Source organism: Notothenia rossii (assembly GCF_949606895.1).
Source record: "Notothenia rossii genome assembly, chromosome: 4".
NCBI lineage: Eukaryota > Metazoa > Chordata > Actinopteri > Perciformes > Nototheniidae > Notothenia > Notothenia rossii.
The window spans coordinates 5137623-5157896 of NC_136902.1; the positions used below are offsets into that span (position 1 = coordinate 5137623).

At 39.4% G+C, this 20274-nt stretch overlaps 1 protein-coding gene across 2 annotated transcripts; it reads left to right on the forward strand.

The window, feature by feature from the left end:
* Positions 1-4681: 4681 nt before the first annotated feature.
* On the forward strand, positions 4682-8719 carry LOC307037711 (putative C-type lectin domain family 20 member A). Of its 2 annotated transcripts, none has more exons than XM_079678771.1 (6): positions 4682-4807; positions 5133-5302; positions 5678-5891; positions 6484-6843; positions 6949-7049; positions 7513-8719. In XM_079678771.1, the coding sequence occupies exons 1-6, from the start codon at positions 4771-4773 to the stop codon at positions 7630-7632; spliced, it is 1002 nt and encodes a 333-aa protein (XP_079534897.1). In that variant the 5' UTR covers positions 4682-4770; the 3' UTR covers positions 7633-8719. The 2 variants fall into 2 exon arrangements, with proteins under 2 accessions (XP_079534897.1, XP_079534898.1); XM_079678772.1 differs by having other exon boundaries at positions 5678-5804.
* Positions 8720-20274: the final 11555 nt, after the last annotated feature.

A 20274-nucleotide genomic window follows, 5' to 3' on the forward strand; every position in this document is an offset into this window, starting at 1 on the left:
TCTGTACAAACTGTGAAGTCCACTGAGACAAATGTAACATTTGTGATATTGGGCTATATAAATAAACATTGATTGATTGATTGAACACAATGCTCGCCTTGAAACATGGTTTTCTCATAACTTCAGTGAAAATACTCCAAACAGCCTAGAACTTCACAGGTTTGGTAACGATGCAGCCATCAACGCATCTAAGCGTAGTATGGGGTGTCATCAAATGCCGTTACCATGGCGACGGACCACTCGCCATGAAACACGATGTGGCTGTAAGTCCCATCGACACGGTCCAATCGTCGTCCAATCTTCACTTGTATATCACCGGTCCATGCCTCAACAGCTCTACGACAAATCTGAGATCTCACCATATGCCGTTTCCATGGAAACGCATCCCTCACCATAAAACATGATGTCGCAATAAGTCCAATGGACACGGTCCAATCGTCGTCCAATCTTCACTTGTATATCACCGGCCCATGCCTCAACAGCTCTATGCCAAATCTGAGATCTCACCATATGCCTCGCCATAAAACATGATGTCGCTATAACTCCTATGAAAATGTTCAAAAAGTGCTCAAACTTCACATGTGTACTAACAGTCCAGCCGTGAAGACATCTACGGGACAGTTTTGTGATTTCTCCAAATGCCGTTGCCATGGCAACACAATGCTCGCCTTGAAACACGGTTTTCAAAAAACTTCAGTGAAAATACTCCAAACAGCCCAAAACTTCACAGGTTTGGTAACGATGCAGCCATCAACGCATCTAAGCGTAGTATGGGGTGTCATCAAATGCCGTTGCCATGGCGACAGATCATTCGCCATCAACTTAGTTCAGAAGTTTGCGGTTCAAATATTCTGCTGCTTTTCCAAGCCTTTTCACTTTATTTTCTTCTCTCATCACACATTCAAGCCCCCAGTGTTCATGTATCATTTCAATCTAAATTATTCACTTTTTTTCTTACACATTACATTTCAACAGTTTAGCGTCAGATTTTCAGCATAAAGCATTCCCACTAGCAATTTCTTTAGGAATTGCATTCTCTAGTTATTTATGGTATTTGTCTTGAAGTTTTGTTCAAAACTTGCCATAAGACTAACGTTGCTAAACATTTTCTCAACAGGAAGTCCAGTCTAAGATTGGGGAGACTGAACAGAGGGCCCAGGTGGACGACATCCATATGCAGATTAAAGTTGTCTATAATCTCTGTATAAATAAAAACTCCTGTTGAGTATAAAACAAGTATCTTTACTTCATATGAAGCATAAACTGAATTATGCTTGTGCTAAATAAATAAAGGTACCGTTAACAGTTAACTGGGAATATACAATGAAATGTCTAACAGGGTGATTACAGTTATATCATAACATACAGACTTAAATGTTGGGGAAACATGTTCCTAGGCCCATAGCTTTGACCCAGGTGATCAGTCTGTCCCGCCCTCACTGAGCACAGGCACCTGTAGCCTTGGCTGCTCTGCTCTCAGTGTTCTGTCTCCCTGTTCCTGCCTGCTGGCGTCAGCTGATAGAGGTGTTATTGTGCTTTGCCTATTTGATCTCGTTATGCACAATGTTGATTATTCTCTCAGAACCAGCTAAACACATGGGTCTTGGGTAGAGATCGTCAGAATTGATTTGGCAACCGCTGTGTCAACTCATGGCACACGACATGTCTTGTGAATTCTCCGTCCGAAGCTCCAAATAAACCATCAGTGTTTGCCATCAAAGTCCCTGCTCTCCTCGAGTCTCTCTGAGTCTCTTCTCCATTGCTTTAGAAGTTTCCATCACATTAAGGAGCAAGAATTGTGCATTAATTACCTTTAATTTTATATTTTAGTACATATTCCTAATAATAATAACAAAATGTTGTGCTTTTTCATAATGTGGTATTTTGACAGTGTTGTTGATCTCCAAAGAGAACAGGTGTATTGTCAGGTTTAGCCTCGGGGTTGTTCTATTGTTGAGCTGCTCCGGCCTTCCTAACAATATGCAAACACATAATGACTTGATCTTTATCTGATAACTGTTGGCACCAAACAAGCGCGACAGCAGTCTGCTCATTCACATGCCACATTCACATTAATGTTTATGTTTAATGTTTTATGTCTTGTCCTTGTATGTTTCTTTGTAAAGCGACCTTGAGGTTATGAAAGGCACTATATAAATTCAAGTTATTATTATTATTATTATGCCATTATTTATTAAACTAGACCTGGACGGAAAAAACCTCCTCCAAATGGTCAAGAGTGCTGCTGCAAGACTGTTAACCAGGTCAAGCAGGATGACACACATTACACACATTTTAAAATCCTTACATTGGCTCTCCACTCGTTTTAGAATTGATTTTAAGGTTCTGGTTATTCCATATAGAGCCCTGCGTGGAAATGCACCTGAGTATGTGACCTTCTCCATCCTTACATTGCCAGTAGGTCCCTTAGGTCTTCAGACCAGGGCCTACTGGCTGTCCCACGGTCTCGTTTAGAAACTAAAGGTGACCGTGCCTTTCAGGTGGAGCTCCAGCACTGTGGAGCTCTCTCCCTATAGACATCCACTCTGCAGTCTCTGTAGAAGCTTTTCAAAAACTACTGAACGTCTATCTTTTTACATTGGCTTTTATTTCTATTTGAAATGTGTGTGATGTGTTCTGTTATTATGTTTGTTCCTTTCAGGACTCCACCTCGTCTGTGTTTTGTTTTTTATGTTGACCTTACATTTCTCCTCATGTGGTTATTGTATTCATGTTTCTGTGGTCTTAGTTTTAACTGAAATACAGTGGAGGAAATAATAATTATTATATAGTTTACCCACTTACAAATAAATTAACAGTTTATCATTTTAATGGTAGGTTTATTTGACTAATAAGAGACAGAATATAAAAAAGGATATCCAGAAATGTACATCATAGAAGAGATATAAATTAATGTGCATTTAGTTGTGGGAAATAAGTATTTGATCCCCTTGCAACCAGCAAGAATTCTGGCTCCCACAGACCGGTTACATAAGTCCTCTTCCTTTAAGAAAGTACTCCTAATATCAACTTGTTACCTGAATAAAAGACACCTGTCCACCGAATCAACCAATCAGATTCCAACCTCCTCTCCATCAGGGGCAAGACCAAAGAGCTGTCTAAGGACCTCAGGGACAAGATCGTAGACCTGCACAAGGCTGGGATTGGCTACAAGACCATCAGAAAGCAGCTTGGTGAGAAGGAGACAACTGTTGGTGCGATTATTCGTGAATAGAAGGAAGACAAAATGAGCATCAATGGCCCTCGGTCTGGGGCTCCACACAAGATCACAAATACAAAAAGAAAAATAGTTTAAAAAAGTGAAATAGTGAAATAAGAGTCTATATGCAAGTTATCGGAATGATATATTAGAGAAATAGATACATCATTACTTAGTAGATGAATGTTATGGATGTTGTTTCAGCAGTTCAGGGGTTTAGCAGTCTTATTGCCTGCGGGATGAAACTGTCTCTGATTCTGGTGATTTGGAGAGGATGTTCAGAGAGGAGTGGACCAAAATCCTTCCTGAGATGTTCACAAACCTGGAGACCAACTACAAGAAGCGTCTGACCTCTGTCTGTCCAACAAGGGGTTCTCCACCAAGTACTAAGACAAGTGTTGCAAGGGGATCAAATACTTATTTCCCACAGTTAAATGCAAATATTTCATCTTTTATATAATGTCAATTTCTGGATTTTCTTTTTGATATTCTTATTCTCACTGTTAAAATAAACTTACCATTACAATTATAGACTGTTCATTTATTTGTAAGTGGATAAACTTACAAAATCTGCAACGTATCAAATACTTATATCCTTCAATGTATCTCAACAACTATTGAATGGATTGGATTGGAATTTGGTACAGCCATTCATGATCCCCTGAGGATGAATCCTACTGACTTTGGTGAACCTCTGACTGTCACTATAGTGCCAGCATTGGGTTTAAATTGTTGGTACAGAATGACATATCTTGAACAAAAAAAGCAATAACCTTGTCCTTTACAAAGATATTCAAGGTCTCTAGAGAGGATGCATTTTAAGAACTTTGGTGATCCTCTGACTTTTCCTCTAGCGCCACCATGATGTTTAATTCATCAGTGAAATATCGTGGCAAACTATTGGATGTGAAACTTGGTGCCCGCATTCATAGTCACCGGTAAACTAACTGTCACCATTTGATCTTTTGTTCAATATTATTATTTAATATTGACATTTCTCAAAGATTAGTTTAGTGCTAATTAGCAAATGTTAGCATGCGAACACTGCTTATTATCAGCATCTGAGCCAAAGTACAACCTAACTTAGCTGCTAGCATGACTATAGATTCATAATGGCCGTCCACATGAAGAATTATCACTATAACTATAAATGTAACAATGAACTGTTATTTAGGCAAAAAAAAACTTTAATGGTTTAATTAGTTGTAATTTCACTACTGTTGTATTGGGTGTATATTTAATCATGTCGAACCCTTTTATTAAGTATGCAAACATGAAAAGATGGTGTGAAGCTTTACTAATGTAATAGATATATTATTGTAGTGACTTTTTGTTGCTATAGTTCAATAATATCGTATTAAAACAGTTTTTTTATCAAAGCTGAAGTCTCAAATATGTATTTTCAGCTACATGCTTATTATTTGCCCATATGCAAACAACTTTTGCGTCTGACCTATTTGCATGAAGACGGATGACAACGGCTAACTGAAAGACATTTATGTGAAACACAATCAGTTGTAAGACCAGTTGCAGTCAGAGAGCAAACAACGATGGACGTAGTTCTGCTGCTGACCATGGCAGCTGCAGGCAAGTGTTTTATTTATTTGGATATCTTTTTATTTCATTATTTATTATTACATGTAAACCTGAGGGGTGGGGAGATAAATAACTAGAGAAGATATTTCTGATTATATTTGAAAATTACTTGTTTTGCATTCTTAACACCTTTTATATTGCTAGAAAGGTACTTGCTTAAAAACAACTAAATGAAGTTCAGCTGAAAGCTACATTTTTCACTGTGAATTGTTTGAAGTAGAAGTCAAAATGTATATTGATAAAGACGCGCCATATTACAGTAAAATGTGATTCAAAAGTCAAGTTTAAGCCCAAATGAATGTCTGTGTCTCTACAGGGCTGAGCGCTGTCTCCTCACATGCTGAACGTCAGTACCATTTTGTTTATGAAGCAAAGACCATGCCTGAAGCCCAGAGATACTGCAGAGAGAAACACACAGACCTGGCCACTGTAGACAGCATGGAGGTTGTGGAGCTCCTGAACAACATGTCAGGCCAATACAACCAAGTGAGGTCACTTCTCTCTGTCTTTTGATTCAAATGAATTACATTTATTTTAAAATCAAATTTAAAAAGGAGAGATTATTACAGAAAGCTAAACCTGTTTTAAAGTCCTATGGGAACCTGAGTATTAAAACAGAGTTGAAAATGTTTTAAGCCAAAGCTATAGCATCAAACCCTGTAATAAAGTGGAAGAGGTTCAGAGTAACAAGGCTGTAAATGAATGTTGACTTGAGGGGATTCCCTTTAGATCACCACGTACCAAGGCTGGTCTCATGAAGGCAAAACAAACCTTCTCTTTATTAAACATACACATTTTCTCAAGCAGCAGCTTTAAAAGCTTCAACAGGATGTAATAATTATAACAATGTCTTGCTTTCAGTTAGCCTGGATAGGGCTGCACGATGACTGGGACACCTGGAAGTGGTCGATGTCAGACCCAAGGTTCTACGGACCGGGGGAGACGGAGTTCAGACCATGGGGGACTGGACAACCAAGCAACAGGCAAAGTTACCAATGCGCATATTTTCTTCTTGGAAAATGGGGTGATACATATTGTCATAAAACACGCAGGGTGGTCTGCTTTGATGTCACAGGTAAGAAAATAAACTTTAAATTAATATTACACATTTAAAATCATATTTTAAGCTTCTGAAATACAATGCATTGGTCTTTATCTAACTAGCGGTTCACAACGTTTTTTCTTTGTTCCTTTTTTTCTTTTGTTAGCAGTTCCACTAAAGACATTTCCCTTTTCACTAAAATTCTCACATGGTAACTTTTAAATGATAACGTAAAAGGAAATTATGTATATACACTTTTTTGCAAACTTGTTTTAGAATTGAAGTTACGTTTTACATCTTATAGATCTGTGCTAAACAGAATAAGAACAATATAGAATCAATATCATTTGAATGAAGCTTTAACCTGTAACACAGTATATTCACATCGTTGTACTCCTGCTTTTACTAAAAGATCTCAATACTTCTTCCACTGATACTACTAAAGTTTCTTGCCAACATTCATGTGTTGAAAAACCCCAGAACTACAAATTACAAAGTACAAATATGTGGGATTTAAATGTAATATTTTATATTATAAAGGCATCAATACCTCCAGAGATGTGGCATTGATGTCAGGCTGTATGTCGTGGTGCCTCTACTCAGCTTCTCTGGGGTCCATTTTCAGGGCCGAGTGCAACATTTGTCTTCATCAACACCCACATGATATGGACTGAGGCCCAGAGCTACTGCAGAGAACACCACACAGACCTGGCCAGTGTGAGAAACGAGGCGGAAAACCAGCAGATTCTTGAGCTGTTTTCTGTAGGGGGACATTTTAACGTCTGGATCGGCCTCTCCAGAGACTCCCCTGTCCCTAACCCTAAGTCCTGGAAGTGGTCCGATGGAAGTAGCTCCTCCTTCAAGTACTGGGCAGAAAATAAACCTGACCTCAGTACTTCAAAGGTTTGTGTGGCTGCAGCTTTCGACAACTCTGGAAAATGGGAGGACTCGGACTGTGGACTGGAGAAACCATTCATTTGCTACAGTGAGTAAAATTCACAGCTACGTCAAAGCAAGTGATGATATTGAGTCTGTTGAAAAAGAAGACACCATAAACGTTGTGACTGATGAAGTTTGTTTGTGTTTCTAGCTGCTGTGCCTGTTTCAATGCAAGTGATCAAGGTGAGGGTGGAGAAACCAAACGGTGTGGATCTGAACGACCCCGCTTTTCTGGATGCGATGTTGGTGGAGGTAAATCATGTTTTCTACTTTTATGCAAAACCATCACCAGAAAGGAAATTCACATGACATGAGAACAAGAGACGAAAGAGGAAGGAAACAAATAAATATCTATTAAAGAATAATGAATTCAACGAAAGAAAATGCAGTAAATGAATTTCAATATGAATGAAATGGACCAAGAGGAACATGAATGAAATTCTATATCCATTATACATTCAATACTTTGGCCACAAATAACAGGACCCAAGCATTTAGGAAGAAGACGTGTAAATATGTGCAGAAGTAAATAGCAGAAACTTAGCCACATGCCACCAAATGCATTAGGAACATGTACAAATACTATTCCATAACCTGAGGTAAGCCTTTACACTGGAAGAAATAAGGCGAACAGCTACCATTTCAGATGAGTGAACTAAAGATACATCATCTGTTTTTATTGGAACGATAACGATCATGAGTTTTTGTGTCTCAGGCGAAAAAGAACCTAAGGGCCCAGGGATTGGACGACAACGTCCAATTGGCCTGGAGGAAGCAGCCGGGTGGACAAGTCTTCAAGAAGGAGGAGAAGAAGAAGAAGAGGGATGAGCTCTAAAGCTGAATTGCTGTGTCGGCTTTTATCAGAGAAAAGTGTGTTTCTTTCCTCAAAGTCCTCGTGTTACAGAATTCAGCTGCAACAATGATCTGAATAATCTATCAGTAGTGAGATAAGATAAGGGCTGTAATGTTTTCTCTTGTTCTATATGGTTTTGAAGTTAATATGTTTGGGGTTTTAAATGTTCATGTATCTGCTTGACCTGCGAAAAACAGGATTTATTTCTTATTTTGTGACTTTTTATATGTTTTTTTCAGAAAGAATATAATGAGACATTTTAAAATAATATTAGATTTAATAGAGGGCAATTCCAGGAAATCTTATTACCAATTAAGATGATGACATAATGCATCTTTAAAGTCATTTTCATACAATCTAATTCTACATTTGAAGCTAAAATATTCCATCCTAAAAATGTGTTGTACAATTACTCACTGTTATTAATATCTTCAAATTATTTAAACATTGTGTTTATTATTCTTATGCTCCTTTTCTTTAGGGATGCAAACTTTAAGATATGTTCCTCTAATTGGTGAATCAGCTTCCAGAATATGAAGATGTAATTCTTTTCTTTGTGCTACGTGGTCATAAACTGAATCTCTTCTGGTTTTAATTCCCTCTGGCTGTGGGATATATAACAGGCATTTTACTCTTTTGTGTGACATTTGATAGATTAGATATTATTAGATTATAAATTAAGATACTAAATAAAAATGATTACCTTTAACGTTCAAACAAATTAAATATCAGTTTTCATTGAATTGCAACCACAAAATATGTAATGTATGCAATGTGAGAATATCTTCAAATAATTAAAATAGAAAATAATGAATTATATTATTGTCATCCTTATTAAGGATATAAACTTGAAGCAAATTTCTTTAAAGTATCAATAATCGTTTTACGTTACTCAAACATCCTTCTGGCAACAAAGCTGAATATTTGCTGGTTCCAGTTTCTTAACTATTATTATAAGATTTGATGTTGTTTTTTGCCGTGTATCATCATGAAATTAATATTCTGTTTTAAAAAGATAATCACGATGCAGAATAAACTATATCCAATAAAGAGATGGTATTTATTTGAATGATTTATTCAATGATTTCTCACATGTTGGATTATTGGTTTCCCTGATTTTAGACACTTTTTAGCCAACTGACTCTCAATGTAGATATATCGATATTGGTTCTCCTTTATTCAAGAAAATATATATTCACATCAAACATTATATACACACAACACGTTGACATCAGGGGTAAATAGGTACAGACACAGTAAAAAAAAAGTGAACATATACAGTATATACTGTATAAACTTAGTACATTTACTTTAGCCTGTCGCTTAGGGGCCGGAGATGAGAGTTCATGTTTGGGTTTTGGGCTGTCACAATTGGGTGTTATTCACTGTGTGTGCCACAGGGTGTCGCTGTCCGACTCCCCATGGCACAGGTATTTAAGGTTTGTTTTGTCACCTGATTGAGGTGTTTGACTCATTCCATGCAGTATTTTGACAGTATTGTTGATCTCCAAGGAGAACAGATGTATTGTCAGGTTTAGCCTCGGAGTTGATCGATTGTTGAGCTGCTTCAGCCTTCCTAACTATATGCAAACACAGATTGATTTGAATGTTTTATCTGAAATCTGTAAGCAACAAACATCAGAATCAGAATCAGAAACGGGTTTATTGCAGGGTCACACGTATATAAAATTAAAAAAACTACACAGATAGCGAACTATATTAAGAACACTGTAAAGCAATATGGATATTTAGCAATAAAGCAGTAATTTACAGCAAAATAGAATGCAGTGAATTATAGAATATAAAATACGAAATATGTGCAGTAAGCAATATTTGAACAATATTTAAACATTGTGTGCATTAATGTAATGCGTATAGAGTCTGCATTATGACTGAGGTAAAGTGTCAGTGGGGGGGCCGGGCCTTGTTTAAGAGGCCGGTAGGAGAGGAAGAAACTGTTCAGGTGGCTAGAGGTTTGGTCCTGATGGAGCACAGCCTCCTGCCAGAGGGGAGGGGGGTGAACAGTTTGTGCCCAGGGTGGGAGGGGTCGGCCACTATCTTCCCTGCCCGCCTCAGGGTTCTGGAGGCGGGCAGGTCGTGGAGGGATGGCAGATCACCTTGTCTGCAGAGCGGATGACACGCTGCAGCCTGCCCTTATCCTTGGCTGCGGCGTACCAGATGGTGATGGAGGAGGTGAGGATGGACTTGATGATGGAAGTGTAGAAGTTCACCATCGTTGTCTTTGACAGGTTAAATTTCTTCAGCTGCCTCAGGAACAACATCCTCTGCTGGGCTTTTTTGATTAGGGAGCAGCTGTTATGCTCCCATTTGAGGTCCTGGGCGATGATGGTGCCCAGGAAGTGGAAAGACTCCAAAGCAGTTACTGGGGAGTCACACAGAGTGATGGGGCGGGTGGGGCTGCGTTCTTCCTAAAGTCCACAACCATCTCCACTGTCTTGAGAGCATTGAGCTCTAGGTGCGAATTTCAGGAGACTGGTGACTGGAGGTGCAGCTGAGGGCAGGCGCGCCGGATTCATTTTAGAAGTGGGGGGGCCAAAAAAATTGCGTTTTTATGGCCCAATCCCAAACCACGCCTTACACCCTACCCCTACACACTCCCCCTCCGTGACGGAGTGAACTCCGTGGAGTGACACATGAGGCTCCCTCCTGTCGGATGGAGGGAGTGATTAGAGCGGCAAGCTTTGGGACAAACTCCCCTCTCTCCGGCAGAAACAGGAAATACCGTCATATGTAGGCCTAACAACGGCTTCAAATCAGCATCTGTTTGAAAAAATGTTTAAATGAATAACTCAAATAAAACTCCAAACATCTTTAATTGTGTGGGGGCGGCGGCGGTTTTGACAGTTTCTGCGGCCGCAGAGCTGCTTCTTTTGGGTTCATCTGGCTTTGCTGTTTGAAGAAGGTCCACGCTCCGGAGATGTGGATGTCAGGGATGTGACCTTCCAGTTGTTAAATTTAAGTTTAGATTGACTGTATTTAGTTTTCTTCTGCGTTGGTTCTTCTGACATGTTTGCAAGCGTAGGCTATATATTCTTTCTATCTAGGTTAACGGCTGACACACAGAACAACTTGAAATGTTTGGCTCTATGAAACCTGATGTACTTATATGATTCTGTTTTCTTCAAGGTTGTAACTTCCTGGTCGAATGCACTTATTGTAAGTCGCTTTGGATAAAAGCGTTAGCTAAATGCAATGTAATGTAATGTAATAACAACGTAACAAATAAAGTAAACAACGTAACAAATAAACAAATCTAAGCTTTTTTATTGGTTGTAATTTACATGGATACATTTGAATGGTGTGACAATGTCCTATTTGATTGGGTTAAAATGTACATATTCTTCCTGTTAGGTCTGCCTGCTTTATTTTACCTAATGCAAAGTGACCTGCTCCATCGAAATCAGTCGCATTGACCCGAAACACATTTTGATTCCTAGCTTTCTAATGATATCAGGATTGTTTTTGTACTCCAAATATTAAGCAAAATATGTCATATTATATAATGACTATTACAGAGTCATCATTTTGAGAAAAAGGTCTTTAAAGTTTTCTCTTCTCTGGAATCCATCGATCTGATTGATTATTAGCGGAGCAAATGATCAAAATACTACGGAGGGAAGATATTTTCGTTTGGATTAGGCCTACTGCACGGGAAGCACCGGCTGTTGTTCCTGTTGTGACGTTAAGTTACTCCATTCTCCGCTTGTTATGCCGTTACAAGCTTCAAAGTTATATTTATCATCTGAATTTGCCGAAACAAGTTTAATATTCTGAAAGCCAAGACTTTGTTTATTTGAAATCAGATGAAAACAAACTGTAACGGACCCTGCCGTGTTATATATGATTAGCCTACTATATGCCTTACATTCATAATTTCAGCGGGAGGGAGGGGGAGCGGCGCTGCGGAAGATCAGAGAGGCCAGTGAGAGGCGAGCTGTGGTCTTCCCTTTACAAGCTTAAAAAATGCGTGTAGCTAATGAGATTGAATATGTAGGCTATATAACAATAAAAAAGAACAAAATATACACAGCTAGATCAGATCGCGTTGTAGATGTGACTTTAGAGTAGAGGGGAATTATTGAAACGTGATTTGTACAGTGTTCCGCGCCGCGTGTGTTTGTGTATTTTTGCGTTTGTGTGTATTGTGTTTTTTTCCCGGGGAAAACACTCACGAGAAACACCGGCTGTTGTTATGCCTGCAGTGACGTTAAATTACTCCTTTCCTCCGCTTATAATTATGTCGTTACAAGCTTCAAATTTGTAGGCCTATTTATCATCTGAATTTGCCGAAACAAGTTTAATATTCTGAAAGCCAAGAATTTGCTTATTTGAAATCAGATAAAAAACAAACTGTAACAGACCCTGCCGTGTTATCTATCCTATGATTACTATACACCTTACATTCATAATTTCAGCAGGAGGGAGGGGGAGCGGCGCTGAGGAACAGCAGAGTGGCGAGTGAGAGCTGTCATCTTCCCTTTACAAGCTTCAAACATGCTTGTAGCTAGTGAGATTGAATATAACTATAAAAAATAACAAAATATACACAGCTAGATCAGATCGCGTTTTAGATGTGACTTTAGAGTAGAGGGGAATTATTGAAAAGGGATTTGTACAGTTTTCCGCGGCATCTGCTGCTGCGAAAATGCTGGGCAGGGCTGAAAAGTGGGGGGGCCAATTGCCCCCTGGCCCCCCCGCTTCCGGCGCCCTTGGCTGAGGGGAACCAGTGCTGATGGTCCGGGGGTCAGAGACGTGTTTCCCCAGCCTCACGTGCTGCTTCCTGTCAGACAGGAAGTCTGAGATCCACCTGCAGGTGGAGTCGGGCATGTGCAGCTGGGAGAGCTTGTCCTGCAGCAGCGCCGGGATGATCGTGTTGAAGGCAGAGCTGAAGTCCACAAACAGGATCCTGGCGTAGGTTCCTGCTGTGTCCAGGTGCTGGAGGAGGAAGTGAAGGGCCATGTTGACAGCGTCATCAACAGACCTGTTGGCTCTGTAGGTGAACTGCAGGGGGTCCAGGAGGGGGTCTGTGATGGATTTTAGGTGGGACAGGACAAGGCGCTCAAAGGACTTCATAACCACAGAGGTCAGGGCGACGGGTCTGTAGTCGTTTAATCCTGAGATCCTGTTTTCTCGGGAACCGGGATGATGGTGGACAGCTGGTGGACAGCTGTCTGCTCATTCTCATGCCCTTATTTATGAAACTAGACCTGGACATTAAAAAAACATAAAGAACAATGAAGCAAACATTTTTTTGTCTTATAATTTCTATTTCTCAATCAAGCCATGCCAGAGACATGGATCTAGAGATGGAAAAATTAGTCTGCCTTTCGTTCCACCACTCTTGTCCGGACTCAAATACAGCGGAGGAAATAATTATTTGATCCCTTGCCGATTTTGTAAGTTTAACCACTTACAAAGAAATTAACAGTTTATCATTTTAATGGTACGTTTATTTTACTAACAAGAGACAGAATATAAAAAAGGATATCCAGAAATGTGCATCATATAAGAGATATCAATTAATTTGCATGAAATTGTGGGAAATAAGTTGGACACACGATAAAGGAAATGTTCAAATTTCGGCTCTGATCGTAACAACATCGGGCCATTCGTGAGGGCATCTTAAGCCATCGTATGACCGCCGGTGGAGTTTCTCAGGCTCCGGCAGCAACTTCGTGAGCGGTGGCAAAATCTTTGGCATCACAAAGCATTGCCAAAATACCTTTTTGGTAAAAAAGGTTCATTTTCGTGTTGAATTAGTGTGTCCATTTTTCCCTTCGTAAGGCCATCGTGAGGGCATCTTGTCAAATCTTGTCGTTTACCTCGTGTGACCATCGGTGCCATCGGGCATTTTTCGCCTCACGAAGACAATACGAAGGAAACAAGAAGCTGCCCGATTGTCTTAGGAAGGCAACACGTCTACGTGAAGCCCTCGCAATGCCGCCGTGTAGTCATCGTATTATAGTACAATGACATCGAGATGGGACCACGGTATCGGCGAAGACAGCCGAATTTGAGTAGCTCAAGCGTTTCCCATGTGTCATGGTAACGTGGACATATAAAAGGCCAGCCTCAGAGCATCTTCCTCAGTCAGTCCTGAGCAACTCTAAAGAGCAGTAACTCCCAAAGCTTCAATCACAATTAATCACAAATGCTCTATCGAAGTCAGTAGCAGTGATGATACCTGTATTAAGCAGGTGAAATAGGAGCATGAGGACACAGTGTGCTATGTTTCCTTGCAGATCGCTTCTCTGGTTGTTTTATTGCACAACAAAATCATGTAAACATATTATGTAAATAATCCAATTAGTGTTCTGTGAAGCTGAAAAGGATATGTTTTTGTTACTTTCGTTGCAGTTGTGTCTTAAATGTATTTTATGTTAAAGGTGGGGCATGTAATTTTGGAGAAACCAGCTCGAGTGCGCTAGAATTTGAAAATACACAACCGGAAAAAATCTGCCACTTCCTCACAGAGCCCCTCCTCCACAACACACACGAACGTGCACATGACCAATGAGGGCACGAGATAAGTTTGTGCACAGATGGAAGGCTGACAGGCAGGTAGGCCATCCAGTTATTTTAGCCGTGCCGACTCAGATGATTGGTCGTGCTTTTTACAGAACTACGGCTTCCACAGATGACATTTTATGTATTTATTGTCAAAGCATTTAATATATTCATTGCTATCGGGATGTTAAGAGCATTCCATGGAATATAACAAAACATGTTTCTGAAATAAATTACATACCCCACCTTTAACTTCCTGTTTTATTTAGTGTATGTTTAAATGTTAGCACCCCCCACAAGCTCTTACATTGAGTCTGGATATATTCTAAATCAGTAAAGTCTACGACCAAAAAGTAATGTTGGTTAAACATAGGGTAAATGAATATCCTTAAAGGAAATATTCAAATCAAAATAACAATCTCATGTTTATTTGACATAACATAGCTGTGTGTCTTTACATTAATTGAATAGTTTTGAGTACACATGTTTTTAATATGTGCAACCAATTTCCATATTAAAATCATGTGAATCCAGCCTCTTTTTTTTTCAGTGTACCCCAGCACTGGCACTGAGTGTATCATAGTGCCAAGTTTTATCATAGTATGATTTTTCCTTTGAGCAAATTTGGCAATGGAAATATTCAAATTATAATGTTCAAGATATTAAATGTGCCTGGAAAAAGTAGGCCTATGGTATTAAAGGGGATCCCAGAGGTTGCCTTTATCTGTTCAGTCGCTTGAAATACTTGTGTATGCTGGTTATGCAAAAAAGATAGTTCCTCTCCTAGTTCAATAAATATTGGGCTAAATCATTGTCTCTTTAGTCATGAACCACCAGTATAGTGCTGAAAAGCTTTGAATCCATTCTCTTCATGGTTCAACCATAATATTCTTTGGACAATTAGTTTAGCCTTGACCTGCTTGAAGAATACAGAATAAAAATACTTGCATGGTAAGCATTAACTGTTAAGAGTTCTTGTTTGGAAATTTGAACAAAAAGTTGAATGTAATCATATTGCTTTCAAAGATTTAGTGTGATCAATATTTCTGGGAAATTGACACAGGAAAAAAGTTCATGACATTGAAGAGAGCTGGAAATGTTCCCAGAAATAAGACAAGGTCATCAAGATTCAGTAATACAGCTCAGTTTAAACCATTTCACACAAAAGGCAAGTCAAACCCAATAATTTGAGAACTTCAATTAAGTGGTTCGGAAACTTTTTTTAATTTTTATTGGCCACATACAATCTGAAATGCAAAGAGAAACAAGAATAAAAACCAAATTCAGATTGAAGAAACCAGTCAGCGAAATGGATCCATTCCTGTTGGGAGAACAAAGTTTAATATAGCCGTTCAGAATAAATGTATATTGCAATACGAAACCCTTACCTTCAGGAATTCATATCTATGATGGTAAATGGCCCGATGACTGCTTTTTGTACCATTCCATGGTTCTCTGCAAAAATACATATTTTAGTACCAGTCAACCAAACAAGTGTAAAACAGCAGAAGTTGTGTACATACCTGACGCAACACTCCTCTGCCTCCTTGACTTGCATTTCGATTCACAGCAGTCACAAAGATTGCTCTGGGCCAAGTTGTCCAGCAACTCCCAACTGAGTTCATGAAGATTGGATGAAAAGATATTTAAAATGCATCTCAAGTCTTTCAAATAAAGTCTCCACAAAGTTTGAATAGTTATGAACGGGATCCATCTGTATCTTCAGTAGACTGGGCTTAAGCTGAATAAGTCATCTCATGTAAAACAAATTAACCTACAAGTCAAATTCTGATATATTAAAGTACTATTTTTACCCATGCCCTTCGACAAAGTGGCAGGCTTTCTTAGTGCTGTCAAGACCATTGGGATCCCAAGCCAAAAGTTTGCAGTGGATAAAGACCTGTTGAGTAGAGGGGAAATATAGCATGGCATCAATTAATCTCAGTATCCACAATAAAACCTTGAATCTGAAATAAATGTAAAGGCCAATGTACCTCTTCTCCCATAGCAAACGTAAAGGTCTGAAGTGATAGGCGGATCTCCGATGACTTTTGCCTTGGTTCGAATTTTGATCGTGACGACACACTTTCCAAAAGACATCTGTTGGGTTAAAGAAAATGTATTAGCATTACTACCAAGGTTTCCACCAAAACGCATTTTTTTAAATCAATGCTCATTGCCATGAGTACCCTTTATTGGAGATGATAGGGTACATGGTGCTTTCAGGGTACAGCTCTGGTGTGGTAGCTGCTACACATTCCTCAAGAAGCAGCAGCAAGGGCTGATGGGTGTTCTGCACCACACTAGCCATGATGGGGATGATGGAGCCCAGAGGAAAGCGTGTAGATTCAGCAGGGCCTGAGAAGTCGTCTAGGGCAGTAAACAGAGGAAGAGTCATTAAGTTACAAAAGTCAGGGAGAGCTGCCGTTCGTAGAGAGTTTCTCATGTTGTTTACCCACCATTCATCAGGCCAATGTTAAACTGCAGATCTCCTAGACTGTAGGTTTTAAACACCGGGTCATAGATCGTAGCATACCAGTCTTTGGGCCTGCAATAAATAAAGCAGAATGGTACAGAAAATGCTGCAAAGTGAAACTTTTGAACTTAGTTTTTTTACTCCTACGGACAAATTCTTTATTCTTATTCCGCCGGGTTATTTTGTCCGTCTTCTTCTCCCACATCGCAGAAATTCCGTTCAAATATTACTTCTCATTCATAATTCCCGAGATACATCCCATAATTAATCACATTTTTAACATGGAAGTTAATGGAGAAACTCTTCAGACTTGAAAAATCGTCATGCAACTTCAACTGCAAACTGTTCCTTCACACAGAAACCTCATTCCAACTTTAAAATGTTACACATCTTTCTGACATTATTCATATTCAACTTTTAAATCAGATTCATACTTTTAAAAATATTAAACATTGCTCAGACCTTGATAAAGAGGCCTTCTTCAGATTTTACCATGAGTGTGTATTGCGCAGCTCGTTAAGGCTAGAGTGCGTGAGTCACAGCTAAAGTGGAGGACTGCTTGAAATTCGCCTTCATATATATATTTTTTAAACCTGCCATAATTCCCAAACCCTACACTCCTGAGACATCCTTTCTCATGAGAAACGTAGAAAAACATCTCGTAGCTCCATTAGAGCATGTTGCGCATTCAGGCTCATCTTTCCTCACAGCAGCAGCCGCACACCTTTAGTTAGTCTGCCAAAAATGACAAATTACTGATGCAAAACTACAAACAAAGCACACTTCAGATGCCAAGGGTTCTTGAGATGCTTCAACGATATATGTTACGGTTCTTCGACAAAACATTCACATGCAACACGTTTATCTCTCATTCAGAACAATGGAAAGGCTCTCCTCTCACTGATAACTGCACATCACCATGGAAACCTTTGATCTCTGGGCTCAAGGATAGGTGTTTCATAACATCGTTAGCTCAAACACCTGTGTGATGGAACATGATGATGTCATAACTCCAACTGACATGCTCAGAACGCCACCAATCACCACATGATGGTTAACACTGTGGCCCTGAACAGTTCTACATCAAATCTGATGTTGCGTGATATGGTGTTACTATGGCAACGCATCCCTCTCCTTAAAACACGATGTCGCTGTAACTCCAATGGACACGGTCCAATTGTCCCCCAATCTTCACTTGTATATCACCGGTCCATGCCTCAACAGCTGTACGCCAAATCTGAGATCTCACCATATGCCGTTTCCATGGAAACGCATCCCTCGCCTTAAGACACGATGTTGTTGTGATACCTAAGCAAATTGTCTGAAACAGCACCATACTTCAGATAATGGTTAATGATCTGGCCCTCAACAGCTCTATGTCAATTATGGAGTTTCATCCTATGCCTTTCCATGGAAACGCATCCCTCGCCATAAAACACGATGTTGCTATAACTCCTGTGGAAATTGTCAAAGTGCTAAAACTTCAAATGTGCTAACAGTCCAGCCTTGAAGACATCTACGGGACATTTGAGATATCAAATTCCGTTGCCATGGTAACACAATGCTTGCCATGAAACATGGTTCTCATAACTTCAGTGAAAACGCTCCAAACTGCCCAAAATTTCACAGGTTCGATAACGATGAAGCCATCCACATATCTAAGCATATTATGGGGTGTCAAATACCGTTGCCATGGCGACAGATCATTCATCATAAAGTTATTTCAATAGTTTGCAGTTCAAATATTCTACTGCTTTTCCAAGCTTTTTTTACTTTCTTTTCTTCTCACACATTCAAGCCCCCAGTGTTCATGTATCATTTCAATCTAAATTCTTCACTTTCTTCTTACATATTACATTTAAGCATAGCAATTCAGCATCAGCATAAAGTATTGCCACTAGCAATTTCTTCAGGAATTGCATTCTCTAGTTATGAACTGTTACACCTAAGCTAAAAGACTTGTACCTTAGGGATTGTTCTCAGTAAATGGGTACTTTTTGTTGAGAATAGATAAAGCTAATATAGGAATAGAACAGAAACAGGCTGTAGATTCCCTAAATCAGTCTCCCATTCATTGTCTATATAGCAGCTTCAGACTTTATATGATGACATCACAAGTTTGGGACGGACTTCCATGCTTGGTGGTTTTGAGAGGGAGAAGCTTATTAACAAATTGAACTTTCCCAGGCCATAAAAATGCCACATTGGAATTGTTAGTTTAGGGTAGTGTCACCCTTTAGCACCTTATGTTGGTATGAACACTAACCTCTCATATGCACAGACAACTGGGCGGGTGAAGGCCAAATTGTAAGAATCCGCAGAAGCAACGTAGGTCAGATCATTGCTGTACACCAGTGCATCCCCGGTGACCTGTTAGAGAGACAAAGATCCCCCTGAGAGAGCTGTAGGAAATATAGCAGACTCACAGTTTGTAGGTTTAAAATATATATATACACATACCAGTCTCCTAAAGTTACAGTCAGTGAGATCCACATAGAAGTAGGCCTCTCCTGCTGAGAAGCTAGTTGGGAAACAGTTACCCAGACGGAGAAGCGACGTGTCGGCCTGGGGTCGGCTTTCTGTCCACATCAGCGTCACAAAATCTGGCCCACAGTCCACTTTCATGTCTGCAACACAAAGAAATTAAGTTCAGACTCAAATATTTGAGTCAAGGTTAATAACAAGACTTTAATTGTTTCCAGTCTTACCTGCATATACCGCCATGGCAGCTGCCAGGCTCAGAAGCAGTGCACCTTGACAAAATGAAACCATCATGACCGAATGCTTGCTACTGACACAGTGCATGTTCTTATACCTTGTTCCTGAGAGGCATTCATCAAGATAACGTATTTCACCTGGTGCCTGTCAACAGTCCCAGCTGCAGCAGATAGCACACTGATTACAGCATGGGGAGCATCCAATCACATTAGCCCTTACACCCAATTCATTTTTATTCAGCTTCATCAGCAGCACAAAATCACCATTTGTTAATCAATTTATTATCCTGTGTGACTACCTTACATCCTTATTTAAAACACTTTAAGGATGATAGTGCATGGGTTTTCTTAATGTTTTGATTTAGTTTTGCTGTTATTTATATTAACATTAATATATGTATACGTTGGGATTCTTTGTTCAACGTCAAGTCATGCAAGAAAAAGTTTTCTTTGAGAATTAAAAGGTGAGTCATTTCTAAACAAATGATCATTTGGGGGAAGGTAGTGTTCCTTTATCAGATGTCCTGTCCTATTCAAATGTGTCATTTTGATATCTTTGACCTAATAGAAACTCAAGGTAAGGGAAAAAGGTACATTTAAGTTGTATTCAGTGAGAAAATATCCACACATCTGAATATTAGTTGTTGCTATGATGTCCTCTTTTAACTGCATAAACACGTGCCATGCAGGCCATCCCCATTGGTTTTATATTCATGGCCAGAAAGTAAACTATGCTACATTCAACTGAAGGCATGAGTGCCCAGAAAATAAATTCAGATCAGAATTGTCTTTTCAAATGAGGCTCAACATAAATAATTGCCATAGTTGTAATACCAGACAGATCACCAATAGCTTTTCAATCTGCTGGTGTATGTAATGTCAGAATGTATATCATGTGCAGAG